Genomic DNA, 13,593 nt, shown 5'->3' on the forward strand with positions numbered 1-13,593 from the left:
GACTTATGTGGGTCCTGGAGAATTGAACCTGTGTCCTTTGGCTTTGCAGGCAAGTACCTAAACCACTAAGCAGTCTATTTCTCTAGCCTTCACTTTATCCTTTTTATTCAGTCCAGGACCTCAGCCATGGATGGCTTATTCACTTAAGCCTCTCTTGAGACATTGATACACCCAGAAGTGTGTTTCCATGGTGATTCTAAAGCCAGTCAAGTTGACATTGAAGTATAGCCATCATAACTTTAGTTCTCAATTTGACACCAAACACATTACTTTAAACCATAGATTCCACTCTCGGCACCTAAAGTCTCATTGTCATCTCATAATGCAAATGCATTTAAAGGTCCTCATAGTCTTTTTAACAATCCCAAACACTGTTGAAAACTCCAAAATCAAGGCAGCCTCTTAACTGCAAGTAACATACTTCCAATATACAATGGCATAGAATAAGCATTCTCATTCCAAAAGGGAGGAATGGGGACATAGCAAGGAAAACATGAACCAAGCAACACAGAACCTATTAGGGCAAACACCAGATCCTGCAGTTCTGTGTCCAGTATTTTGGGCTTGTGAAGGAATCTTCTGGGCTCCCAACAGCCTTGGGTAGTCCCACTCCTCCATCTTTACCTCCTACAGTACATCACTCTGGGTCTACATCTTCCTTTAGCAGATATCCCATGTCTTATATCCTGGGTTCTTCTCCCTTGAACTTAGCTTCACCTTAGTAGATTCATGCAGTGACATTGAGGGCCCCCTTTTGCATGGAATCCAACCCTGCCGAACATTGCCTGGATTTAGTAGTAACATTTTAGAACTTTGATACCAGCCTCATGACACCCTCATTCTTAACATCCTCCATGCCTTTAAAACCAGAACTGTGTGGATGACAAGTTCTGTTGGCAGATGTAACCTGATTTTGCCTGTTCCTCTTGGGCCTATTTGCAGTGGATTTTCTGTGTCTTTGAGATTGACCATATAGAAACACTTCCATAGGCAGCCAGTTAGGAATAGAGAACTTCTGTGGTGATATTCTCAGTTTAGTCTCTCTTCATTCAAATGAATTTGTATTTTCCAAGTTTGTAGCCTCAGTGGGTGGGTCTTGTCTCCTATTGTCCCATTGCAGAGTGTAAGATTTCTGTTTAATGGCATAAACTCAGATGCTTTGTTATACTCTTTTTTTTAAAAAAAAATTTATTTATTTATTTGAGAGCTATAGGCAGAGAGAGAGAGGGAGGGAGGAAGGGAGGGAGGGAGGGAGGAAGAGAGAGACTGAAAGAATGGGTGTACCAGGGCATCCAGCCACTGCAAATGAACTAGATGCATGCACCACCTTGTGCATCTGGCTTACATGGGCCCTGGGGAATTGAACCTCGAACTGGGGTCCTTAGGCTTCACAAGCAAGTGTTTTACTGCTAAGCCATCTCCCCAGCCCCTGTTACACCCTTCTTTAAACTCACACTCCTTTCCTTGCCAAATTTAAATATTTTCCTATCTTTTTTTCAATTAATTGATTACAAAATTTAAAATTATTTACTAGAGAGAGAGAGGCAGATAGAACGGTCATGTCAGGGTCACCAGCCATTGCAAACAAACTCCAGACACATTTGCCACCTTGTGCATCTGCTTTATAAGGGTACTGGGGAATCAAACCTAGGTCCTTAGGCTTTCCAGGCAAGTGCCTTAACTGGTAAGCTTTCTCTCCAGCCTGTGTGTGTGTGTATGTATGTATAGATAGATGGATGGATGGAGATAGATAGATAGATAGATAGATAGATAGATAGATAGATATAGATATATATTTATACACAGGATGGAGAGATATATATTTATTTATTTTGGCTTTTTGAGGTAGGGTCTCACTGTACCTCAGGCTTACCTGGCATTCACTATGTAGTCTCAGGGTGGCAGTCTTCCTAACTTGCCTCCCAACTGCTGAGATTAAAGGTGTGTGCCACGAAGCCCCATTGCAGCTTTTTAAAATATATTTTATTTGAAAGAGAGTGAAAGAGAAAGAGGCAGATAGAATGGGTGTGCCAAGGCCTCTACCCACTGCAAACAAACTCCAGTGCATGTGCCATCTTGTGCATCTGGCTTTATGTGAGTACTGGAGAATCTAACCAGGGTCCCTAGGCTTTCATGCAAGCTCCTTAACTGCTGAACCTTCTCCAGCCTGATTTTTCCTGTTTTTTATTATCTCACTGTAGATCTGAATAAGAGTAATGTACAATAGCTATGCTGTAGCCTGAAATGCTATCTTGTCTAGACATTTTCTCTACCAAGTAAATTAGTCCATTACTTTTGAAATTCAGCTTTACTAAGGTTCTCAGGACATGGACAGAATGCAGCCAAATTCTTTGTCCAATTCTTACTAGATTCTTTGTTCTCATCTGAAGCCTTATGAACTAGACTTTCACTGTTTTTATTTATTTGAAAGCACGCACGCATGAGAGAGAGGTAGGGAGGGAGGGAGGGAGGAAGAGGAAAGAGGCAGATAGAGGGAATGGGTATACCAGGGTCTGTAGCCATTGCAGATGAACTCTAGATTCATGCGCCATCTTGTGCATCTGGCTTACATGGGTCCTGAGGAATCGAACCTGGCTCCTTTGGTTTGCAGGCATGCACCTTAACTACTAAGCCATCTCTCCAGCCCCACTGTCTGCATTTTTCTTGGCATTCTGGTCTTCCAGATTCTTACCAGAATGGCCCATTAAACTCTGTTTATAACATTCTAGGGCTTTAAAAAAATATATATAAATTTTTATTTATTTGAGGGGGGGGAGAGGGAGAGGGAGAGGGAGAGAATGGGCTAATCAGGGCCTGTAGCCACTGCAGACTCCACACACATGTGTCACTTTATGCATCTATCTTTACGTGAGTACTAGGCAATCAAACACAGGTTGTTAGGCTTTGCAAGCAAGCACCTTAACCCTGCTGAGCCATCTTTCCAGCCCTCTAAGGCTTCTTTAGCTCATTTTATTTTATTTATTTATTTTGTGAGGGAAGGTCTCACTGTAGTCCAGTCTGACTAGTTAACCTCAAACTCACAGGGATCCTCCTACCTCAGCTTCCTAAGTGCTGGGATTAAGAATGCACCAACACGCCTGGCTGCTAGCCCACAGTTTCAAACTCTACAATGTTATTCACACAACTATTTTCAAAGGTTGGTGAACTACATGGTCGGGGTTATCACAGCAACAGCCCTACTCCTTGGTATCAGTTTTCAGTATAGTGACTTTCTCATTGTTGAGGGGCTCTTTAAAGGAAAGCAGCATTTATTCTGGCTCAGAGTTTGAAGGTACAGTCCTACATGGCACAGAAATCATGGTGGTAGGGACATGACAACTGGTCATGTTGCATCCTAGTCAGGAAGCAGAAAGAGGTGAGTATGGTACTCAGCTCATTTTCTTCTGTGTTTTCATTTCTCTCTCTCCCTCTTTTTTTTTTTTTTCAAGGTAGGGTCTCTCTCTCTCTCTCTCTCTCTCTCTCTCTCTCTCTCTCTCTCTCTCTCTCTCTCTCTCTCTCTAGCCTGGGCCGACTTGGAAATCACTATGTAGTCTAGGCTGGCTTTAGCTCAAAGTGATCTTTCTACCTCTGCTTCCTGAGTATTGGGGTAGAAGGTTTATGCCACCACACCTGGCTCATTTTCTTTTTATTTGGTCCAGGGCCCCAGCCCATGGGATTGTGCCATCCATATCTATTGCTATTAGTCTTCTTTTCTCAGTTAAAGCTCTCTGGAAATATCCTTATAGGTAAATCTAGACTTGGGAGGCAGTGGTAGGAGGATTGCCATGAATTCCAGGCCACCCTGAGACTACATAGTGAATTATAGGTCAGCCTAGGATAGAGTGAGACCTTATATTGGGAAAAAATCAAAAAACAAAAAGATATATACACTGCAGTGTTTTCATGGTGATTCTGTATTCAGTCAAGTTGACAGTGAAGGTAAACCATCACATTCTCCAAACTTAGATTATGACAGAAAGGAGCAAGTAATTGTTTTCAAGTCTTTATTAAAGGACCTGGGTTGATGTTCACTTAAGATTAAGGTGTTTGTTATTGTGACATTCCATAAGTTGTACTACAATCAGAAAAATATTTTTGCCCCTCTTGAACAATAGCTAAAACTATGGCTATCACTGTTTTCACAGTACTGAGTGGAGTTTTTGTTTTGTGTTTGACAACTTGGTAATGTTAATCTGGTAAGTAAGCACAGCTGATATTTCGCCTTTTCCCCCAGTAGCTGTTGATGGTTCTTCTACTTCTTCAAAGGAGGAAGGTGGGTCTTCTCTGGCTTCTACACCTGCCACCACCCTGCAGCTCTTGCAGTTGTCTGCTCAGAGGTCCCTTGTTCAGGAGAGTCTTTCCACGTAAGTAAGCCTGAAAGAGTGTAGCATGTCTGTGATGGTCTTAGACCAAGTTTGGAAGAGTTAGCATTGTGTCCTAGACCAGATTTGTTTTTAAGGTTTATTGTTATTTATTTATTTATTCATTTATTTATTTATTTGTTTATGAGAGAGGGAGAGGGAGAGAATGTGTGTGCCAGGGCCTCTAGCCACTGCAAACAAACTCCAGATGAATGTGTCAACATGTGCATCTGGCTTATGTGGGACCTGGAGAATCAAACCTGGGTCCTTAGGCTTTGCATGCAAGTGCCTTAACTGCTAAACCATCTCTCTAGCCCAGACCAGAATGTTTTTAACCAGAAGCTAGAATCTAGACTTTAGAATTTTGGGAGAAAACTTAATGTTACTAAAAGTAAATGAAAAAAAAAAAAAAACAGTATATAGACCTGTTTTGCCATTTGAGGCTTTATAATTGTAGTCCAAAGGTTTCACTAGGAAAGAAAATGCTCAGTTTATTTAGAAGTGTTTTACATCAAAACCAAGCATTCGCTTCTCTGTTTTCCTAGCGTTTCTAGTATAGAGAATAGGTTGTTGTTGTCAACAGTTGATAGATTTGTCTTTGTGTTAGAGTACAGAGATTTGCACTTTTTTTTTTTTTTTTTCCCCAAGGTAGGGGTTTCACTCTAGTTCAGGCTGACCTGGAATTCACTATGTAGTCTCAGGGTGGCCTTGAACTTTTGGCAGTCCTCCTACCTCTGCCTCCCAAATCTGGGATGCACTTTTTTTTTTTGCTTTTATTGTTTTTTAAATAAAAATATGTATAGTTTTTCTATTATTATGCAAAATGGAATAATCTTTTTTATATCAAATATATGAAGTTAATTTTTTAGCTTTTGCTTATCCAGTTTTTAAAAAATTATTTATTTATTCATTTATTAGAGAGAAAGAGAGAGAGAGGCAGATAGAGAGAAAGAGAGAATAGGTGTGCCAGGGCCTTTAGCCACTGTAAATGAACTCCAGATGCATGTGCCCCCTTGTGCATCTGGCTTATGTGGGTCCTAGGGAATCAGTCCGGGGCCCTTAGGCTTCACAGGCAAATGCCTTAATTGCTAAGCCATTTCACCAGCCCTTATCCAGCTTTTTTAAAATCAAGATGTCCTTGTGTCTAGTCATTCACATTGCCCTTCCTCTTTATTTTAAGACATTCTTATTTTAGAAATGTCTCTCCTAGCGTGGTGGTGCACGCCTTTAATTCCAGCACTTGGGAGGCAGAGGTAGGAAGATTGTTGTGAGTTTGAGGCCACCCTGAGAATACAGAGTGAATTCCAGCTCAGCCTGGGTTAGAGTGAGACACTACCTCAAAAAAACCAAGAAGAAAAAACAAAAAAACAAACAAACAAAAAAACCAAAATAAATAAATAAATAAAAATAAAAAAAAGAAATGTCTCTCCTGTTTGGGAGAAATGCTGTTGTATATTTCAGTGGTCTAAATGTTTTTTTACTACTAATAAGTAAAAGCAAAATTGGAAACTATGGATGTGGATACAATAACCTGTAATTCTCTTTACATAAAGGAATTCATCTGACCTCCTTGCTCCTTCCCCTGAAGTGCTCCGACCCACTCCTCTCATGGTTCCTAGCAGTCCCACAGAGCAGGAAGGGAGCAAAGGTGAGCTCTGTTGATCTTTTTTCAAATGTTCTAGTAGAAGAGGAGTGTCATTTCTTCTGCCTTGCTAAAGTTACTCTTTCCTTGTATGTTTTTTTCTTTTAATTCCTTTTTATTTTTATTTATTTATTTTTGTTTTTTTTTTAAATTTTTTATTTATTTATTTATTTATTTATTTATTTATTTATTTATTTATTTGAGAGTGACAGACACAGAGAGAAAGACAGATAGAGGGAAAGAGAGAGAATGGGCGTGCCAGGGCTTCCAGCCTCTGCAAACGAGCTCCAGACACATGTGCCCCCTTGTGCATCTGGCTAATGTGGGACCTGGGGAACCGAGCCTTGAACTGGGGTCCTTTAGGCTTCACAGGCAAGTGCTTAACCACTAAGCCATCTCTCCAGCCCTCCTTGTATGTTTTAACATGACTCATGAGGACTCATGCCTCTAAAATTTGGGATCTAGTTTAGTATGATATGTTCTCTAATCTTTGCTTTTCTAGCAAAAATTCTTCCGAGATTTTTATATTGTTTAAAGTTTTTTACAAAGACCCTTCAAGGAATTTAAAAAATTGTTTTTTGCATGTGTTTGTGGGTAGCTTGGGAATTGAACTTGGTCTGGTAGGCTTTGCAAGCAATCTTCCCAGGCCATGAAACAATTTTATGGTTTTAAAATTAATCTAAGCAAATTAGTTTGGGGAGGAACTAAATTCATTATCATCTGCCTAATAGCTTCTAGTAACATGCTCACATGTTTCTGATGAGGAAATCCAACAGTTTTTTCTTGAGCTCTTTAGTTTTGCCATTATTAAGATAGTTTTAGAGTAATGAGCAAGTGATAAAAATTTCAATTTATTTTAAAATATTTTAATTTTATTTTATTTGAATTGGGGCCGATATATAGAGAGAATGGGTGTGCCAGGGCCTCTGGCCACTGCAAATGTGTTCAAGATGCATGTACCACCTTGTGCATCTGGTTTATGTGGGTCCTAGGTAGTTGAACCTGGGTCGTTAGGCTTCACAGGCAAGCACCTTAACCACTAAGCCATCTCTCCAGCCCCCTAATTTCTGATTTTATATTACTTTTTTTTTTTGTTTTTTTTTTTTTTTGAGGTAGGGTCTCACTCTAGCCTAGGCTGACCTGGAATTTACTATGGAGTTTCAGTGTGGCCTCGAGCTCACGGCAATCCTCCTCCTTCTGCCTCCCCAGTGCTGGGATTAAAGGCGTGCACCACCACGCCTGGCTTTACATTTTATTTTATTGTTTGGTATTTCAAGGTAGGGTCTCCTCTAGTCCAGGCTAACCTGGAATTCATTCTGTAGTCTTAGGGTGGCCTCGAACTCATGTTGATCCTCCTACTTCTGCCTCCCATGTTCTGGGCCTAAAGTCATGTGCCACCATGCCTGGCTCAAAACAGTGCAGGTTCCTATTGCACTGGGGAATCAAACTAGGGTTGTTAGGCATTACGGGCAAGTACCATAATCACTGAGCCATCTCTCCAGCTACTTTTTTCGTTTTGTTTTGTTTTTTCTAGGTAGGGTTTCACTCTAGTCCAGGTTGACCTGGAATTCACTATGTAGTCTCAGGATAGCCTTAAAATCATGGCAATCCTCCTACCTCTGCCTCCCAATTGCTGAGATTAAAGATTAATCTCACCCAGCTCCAGCTATTTTTCTAAATATGTATTATTATTAACAAGATGTTTCATATGGATAAATCCTGTGTTGGTACCCTCTTTACCATTGTCCCTGTCCCCATTCCATTGGTGACATGCCTCAGTGGGGTTGCAGGTATTCTCCATGGGGCTGTAGTTTATGCGTTGTGGGAGCAGTAGTCATTTTTGGGGGAAGGGAATGCCTCTGGCATGATGTCTCAACCTGTGGCTCTTCTAATCTTTCCGCAGAATTCCCTGAGTCGTGGTGGGTTTTAAGTCTACTTCAATGATGAGCTCTTAGGAGCCTCTGAATCTCTACTTTGGTAGGTGTTGAGTATCCTCAGGGTCTGTCTCCTACACCCTGGTGCTGATTGTCAGGAATAGCATGGAAGCAGCACTCTTTCTCATCTCCCCAATTCCTCTGTGGATTCAGCTGTGGCTTGCCTGAAGTGTGAGGGCTAATTTATCTCCTCTAGTCTTGTTACTTTCTAAAAAAGAAGAATAGATTCTCCAATGGAGAGTGAAGTCAGCATAGTTTAAATGGGATAAGCATTATTAATTTAGGGAGAATTTGATGTCTTTAACCCCTATTTTATTTTACTTTTTTTGGTTTTTTGATGTAGGGTCTCACTCTAGCCCAGGCTGACCTGGAATTCACTACGTAGTCTCACAGTTGCCTTGAACTCACAGTGATTCTTCTACCTCTGCCCCCCGAGTGCTGGGATTAAAGGTGTGCGCCAACATGCCTGGCTTGTTGTTAGATTTTTGAATGATTGCCATCCTTACTGTAGTAAGGTGGAATCTCATGGTTGTTTTAATTTCCATTTCCATAATGGTTAGGGATATTGAACGTTTTCTAAGTGTGTATTAGCCATTTGTAATTATTCCTCGGGGAACTCCCTATTCAGTTCCCTGCCATCATTTTGGAGTGAGTTTTTTTTAAATTTCAAATTTTTATTAACATCTTTCATTATTATAAAAAATATCCCATGGTAATACCCTCTGTTCCCCTCACTTTCCCCTTTGAAACTCCATTCGCCATCATATCCCCTCCCCTTCTCAATCTGTCTCTCTTTTATTTTGATGTCATGATCTTTTCCTCCTCTTATGATGGTCTTGTGTAGGTAGTGTCAGGCACTGTGAGGTCATGGATATCCAGGCCATTTTATGTCTGGAGGGAGCACATTGTAAGGAGTCCTACCCTTCCTTTGGCTCTTAAAGTCTTTCTTTCTTTCTTTCTTTCTTTTTCTTTTTTTGTTTTTTTTTGAGGTAGGGTCTCACTCTGGTCCAGGCTGACCTGGAATTAACTCTGTAGTCTCAGGGTGGCCTTGAACTCACGGCGATCCTCCTACCTCTGCCTCCCGAGTGCTGGGATTAAAGGTGTGCGCCACCACGCCCGGCTCTTACAGTCTTTCTACCACCTTTTCCGCATTAGACCCTGAGTCTTGGAAGGTGTGATAGAGATATTGCAGTAGTGAGCACTGCAGTCTCTTCTTTCCAGCACCATGATACCGTCTGAGTTGTCCCAAGGTCATTGTCATCTGAAAAGAGAAGATTCTCTACTAAAAGTCAGAATAGCATTAATATAAGGGTATGAATATTAAGAGAAGTGCTTACTGGGCAGTTTGATAAGTATAGTATATACATTTAGCCAGATAGCAGCAGATGTTACACCCTTAGGGCTCATGACTAACCCTGTTTTAAGTTTTCCGTAGCAGGGATGTATTCCCTTCCATGGAGTGGGCCTCCAGTCCAATTAGAGGGCAGTTGGTTTCCACTATGATAGAAGTGCCACTGTTGGACACGTTGGCTGATTTGGCCTGGCTGGCCAAATATAAGGCTTGCAGTGTCCACTGTTGAGTATTTTCACTGGTGATATCTCTTTTTCCTATTGGACTACATGTAGAATGGCTTGTTGCAGCTTTCTGTCAGCTGATCTACATGGAGGAGGTTATCACCTCAGTTCCAGCAGGATTTCTCAGTGGCCTTGCAACCCAAGTATGTGGAGTCTTCAGCAATAGGGTCTTACCATCTATTCCTGGTGGGAAACCAAGGGCCTCGGCAAAGGCCTATAATGTTTTGGGGGCATCAGGGACCTCCCTGGTGAACAACTCACTGGAAGGAATCCCATCCCTGGCACTGAAAATTTTCTAGCTACAATCTACGGCTCTTGAGTATTCCATTGTCCAAAAAAGTAGGTTTCCATATGATTTATTTATATCCTCTTGGATTTTGATTAGCCCTCCCTCCACCTTTCCTTTACCCGTTCTCTTTCCCTGACCTCACTTTGGGCCTTTTCACCCCCATTAATCTATTCTTCTACTTACATATATACAACACCATCCTATTAATTACCCCCCTCCCTTCCTTTTTATTCCCTTTGTATCTCTTTTCTAGCTTACTGGCCTCTGCTACTGAGTTTTTTCCTTCTCACACAGAAGCCCAATCATCTGTAGCTAGGATCCACATATGAGAGAGAACATGTGGCGCTTGGCTTTCTGGGTCTGGGTTACCTCACTTAGTATAATCATTTCCAGATCTATCCATTTTTCTGCAAATTTTATAACTTCATTTTTCTTTACTGCTGAGTAGAACTCCATTGTATAAACGTGCCATATCCTCATTATATACTAATCAGTTGAAGGACATCTAGGCAGGTTCCATTTCCCAGCTGTTGTAAAATGAGTGGCAATAAACATGGTTGAGCAAGTATTTCTAAGGTAATGAGATGAGTCCTTAGCATATATGCCTAGGAGTGCTATAGCTGGGTCATATGGTAGATCTATTCTTAGCTGTCTCAGGAACCTCCATACTGATTTCCACAATGGCTGGGCCAGATTGCATTCCCACCAACAATGTAGAAGGGTTTCTCTTTTTCTACATCCTCGCCATCATTCATGGTCATTTGTTTTCATGATGGTAGCCAATCTTGACAGGAGTGAGATGGAATCTCAAAGTAGTTTTAATCTGCATTTCCTGATGACTAGGGATGTAGAACATTTTTTTAGATGCTTATATGCCACCGGTATTTCTTCTTTTGAGAATTCTCTATTTAGTTCCATACTTTTTGTTTTGTTTTGTTTTTTGAGGTAGGGTCTCAGTCTAGTCCAGGCTGACCTGGAACTCACTATGTATTCTAAAGGTGGCCTCAAAGTCACATTGACCCTCCCACTTCTGCCTCCCAGGTGCTGGGATTAAAGGCATGCGCCACCACGCCCGCATAGCCCATTTTTTTTAAATTGGCTTCTTTGATTTCTTCTTACTGAATTTTTTGAGTTCTTTGTATATCCTAGATATTAATCCTCTGTAAGATGTATTTCTGGCAAAGATTTTTTTCCCATTCTGTAGGTTTGCTCTTTGCTTTATTCACAGTGTCCTTTGCTGTACAGAATCTTTGTAATTTCATGAGAGCCCAGTGGTTAATTTGTGGTTTTATTGCCTGAGCAATTGGGGTTATATTCAGAAAGTCCTTGCCAAGGCCAATATGTTTGAAGAGTTTCCCCTACTTTTTCCTCTAGCAGTTTCGGAGTTTCAGTTCTGATGTTAAGGTCTTTAATCCATTTGTACTTAATTCTTGGTATGGACAAATAAAAAACTCTATTTTTATCCTCCTACAGATAAATATCCAGTTTCCCCAGCACCATTTGCTGAAGTCTATCTTTTCTCCAATGTTTATTTTTGGCATTTTTATCGTATATCAGGTGGCTATAGCTACGTGGACTTATATCTGGGTCCTCTATTGTGTTCCATTGATCTACATGTCTGCTTTTGTGCCAGTACCATGCTATTTTTGTTACTATGGCTCTGTAGTATAGGTTAAAATCAGGTATGGTGATGCCACCAGCCTTATTTTTATTGCTCAGTATTATTTTAGATATTCGAGATTTTTTGTGATTCCAAGTCAATTTTTGGATTTTTTTTTCCTATTTCCGTGAAGAATGCCATTGCAATTTTGATGGGGATTGCATTAAATATGTAGATTGCTGTTGGTAAGATTGCCATTTTCACAATATTGATTCTTCTGATCCAGGAACAGGGGATGTTTTTTCATTTTCTAGTGTCTTCTGCAATTTCTCGCTTGAGTGTTTTAAAGTTTTCATTGCAGAGATCCTTCACTTCCTTGGTTAGGTTTATTCCAAGGTACTTTATTTTCTTTGATGCAACTGTGAATGGGAGTGATTCTCTGATTTCATCCTCTGTGTGTTTGTTGTTAGCATATATGAAGGCTACTGATTTCTGTGCATTTATTTTGTATCCTGCTACATGGCTGTAGGTGTTTATCAGCTCTATTAGTTTGCTGGTAGAGTCTTTAAGGTCCTTTATATATAGAATCATGTCATCTGCAAATAATGATAACTTGATCTCTTCCTTTCCAATTTGTATCCCTTTTATGTGTGTCTCTTGCCTTATTGCTATGGCTAAGACTTCCAAAACTATATTAAGTAGAAGTGGGGACAGTGGACACCCTTGTCTTGTTCCTGATTTTAGTGGAAAAGCTTCCAGTTTTTCCCCATTTAGTAATATGTTGGCTGTAGGCTTGTCATAAATAGCCTTTATTATATTGAGATATGTTCCTTCTATTCCCAGTCTCTGTAGGACTTTTATCATGAAGGGATGTTGGATTTTGTCAAACACTTTTTCTGCATCTAATGAGATGATCTTGTGGTTTCTGTCCTTCAGTCCATTTATATAATGTATTACAGTTACCGATTTGCTCATGTTGAACCATCCCTGCATCTCTGGGATAAAGCCTACTTGGTCAGGGTGAATGATCTTTCTGATATATTCTTGTATTCTGTTTGCCATATTTGTTGAGAATTTTTGCATCTATGTTCATGAGGGAGATTAGTCTGTAATTTTCTTTTTTTGTTGTATCTTTGTCTGGTTTTGTTATCAGGATGATGCTGGCTTCGTAGAAGGAGCTTGGTAGGATTCCTTCTTTTTCTATTTTATGGAAAAGCTTAAGAAGCAATGGTGTTAGTTCTTCCCTGAAGGTCTGGTAAAATTCAGCAGTGAATCCATCTGGGCCTGGACTTTTTTTTTTTTTTTTTTTTTCTTTTTTGGGCCTGGACTTTTTTTAGTTGGGAGGTTTTTGATAACTGCATGGATTTCCATACTTGTTATAGGTCTATTTAAGTGATTAATCTCATCTTGATTTAATTTAGGTAGGTCATATAAATCAAGGAAATTATCCATTTCTTCCAGATTTTCATACTTAGTGGAGTATGTGTTTTTATAGTATGTACCTATGATTTTTTGAGTTTCTCTGGTATCTGTTGTGATGTTGCCTTTTTCATCTCTAATTTTATTAATTTATGTCTCTTTTCTCTCTCTCTTAGTCAGATTTGCTAAAGGTTTATCAATCTTGTTTATCCTTTCAAAGAACCAACTCTTTGTTTCATTAATTCTTTGGATTTTTTTTTTGTTTCTATTTCATTAATTTCTCCCGTAATCTTTATTATTTCTTCCCATCTACTGATTTTTGGTTTGCCTTGTTCTTCTTTTTCCAAGGCTTTAAGGTGAAGCATTAGGTCGTTTACTTGTGACATTTCTAATTTCTTTTATTAAATTTTTAAATTTTTTAAAAAAATTTTAAATTTTTATTAACATTTTCCATGATTATAAAAAAATATCCCATGGTAATTCCCTCCCTCCCCACCCCCACACTTTCCCCTTTGAAATTCCATTCTCCATCATATTACCTCCCCATTACAATCATTGTACTTACATATATACAATATCAACCTATTAAGTATCCTCCTCCCTTCCTTTCTCTTCCTTTTATGTCTCCTTTTTAAATTACTGGCCTCTGCAACCAAGTATTTTCCTTCTCAGGCAGAAGCCCAATCATCTGTAGCTAGGATCCACATATGAGAGAGAACATGTGGCGCTTGGCTTTCTGGGCCTGGGTTTCCTCACTTAGTATAATCCTTTCC

General features: G+C 39.9%; 1 protein-coding gene across 7 annotated transcripts in view; it reads left to right on the forward strand.

The window, feature by feature from the left end:
- Tp53bp1 (tumor protein p53 binding protein 1) overlaps window positions 1-13,593 on the forward strand; it is a 121,158-nt gene that overhangs the window by 45,806 nt on the left and 61,759 nt on the right. For 4 of the 7 annotated variants that reach the window (XM_045155910.1, XM_045155915.1, XM_045155916.1 and 1 more), the window contains exons 9-10: window positions 4,235-4,364; window positions 5,915-6,009. In XM_045155910.1, coding sequence (XP_045011845.1) covers window positions 4,235-4,364; window positions 5,915-6,009 — 225 coding nt within the window. The remainder of the gene's footprint in view (window positions 1-4,234; window positions 4,365-5,914; window positions 6,010-13,593) is intronic. The other 3 variants (XM_045155911.1, XM_045155917.1, XM_045155914.1) reach the window with 1 other exon arrangement.

Source organism: Jaculus jaculus, chromosome 8 (genome assembly GCF_020740685.1).
Source record: "Jaculus jaculus isolate mJacJac1 chromosome 8, mJacJac1.mat.Y.cur, whole genome shotgun sequence".
Lineage (NCBI taxonomy): Eukaryota > Metazoa > Chordata > Mammalia > Rodentia > Dipodidae > Jaculus > Jaculus jaculus.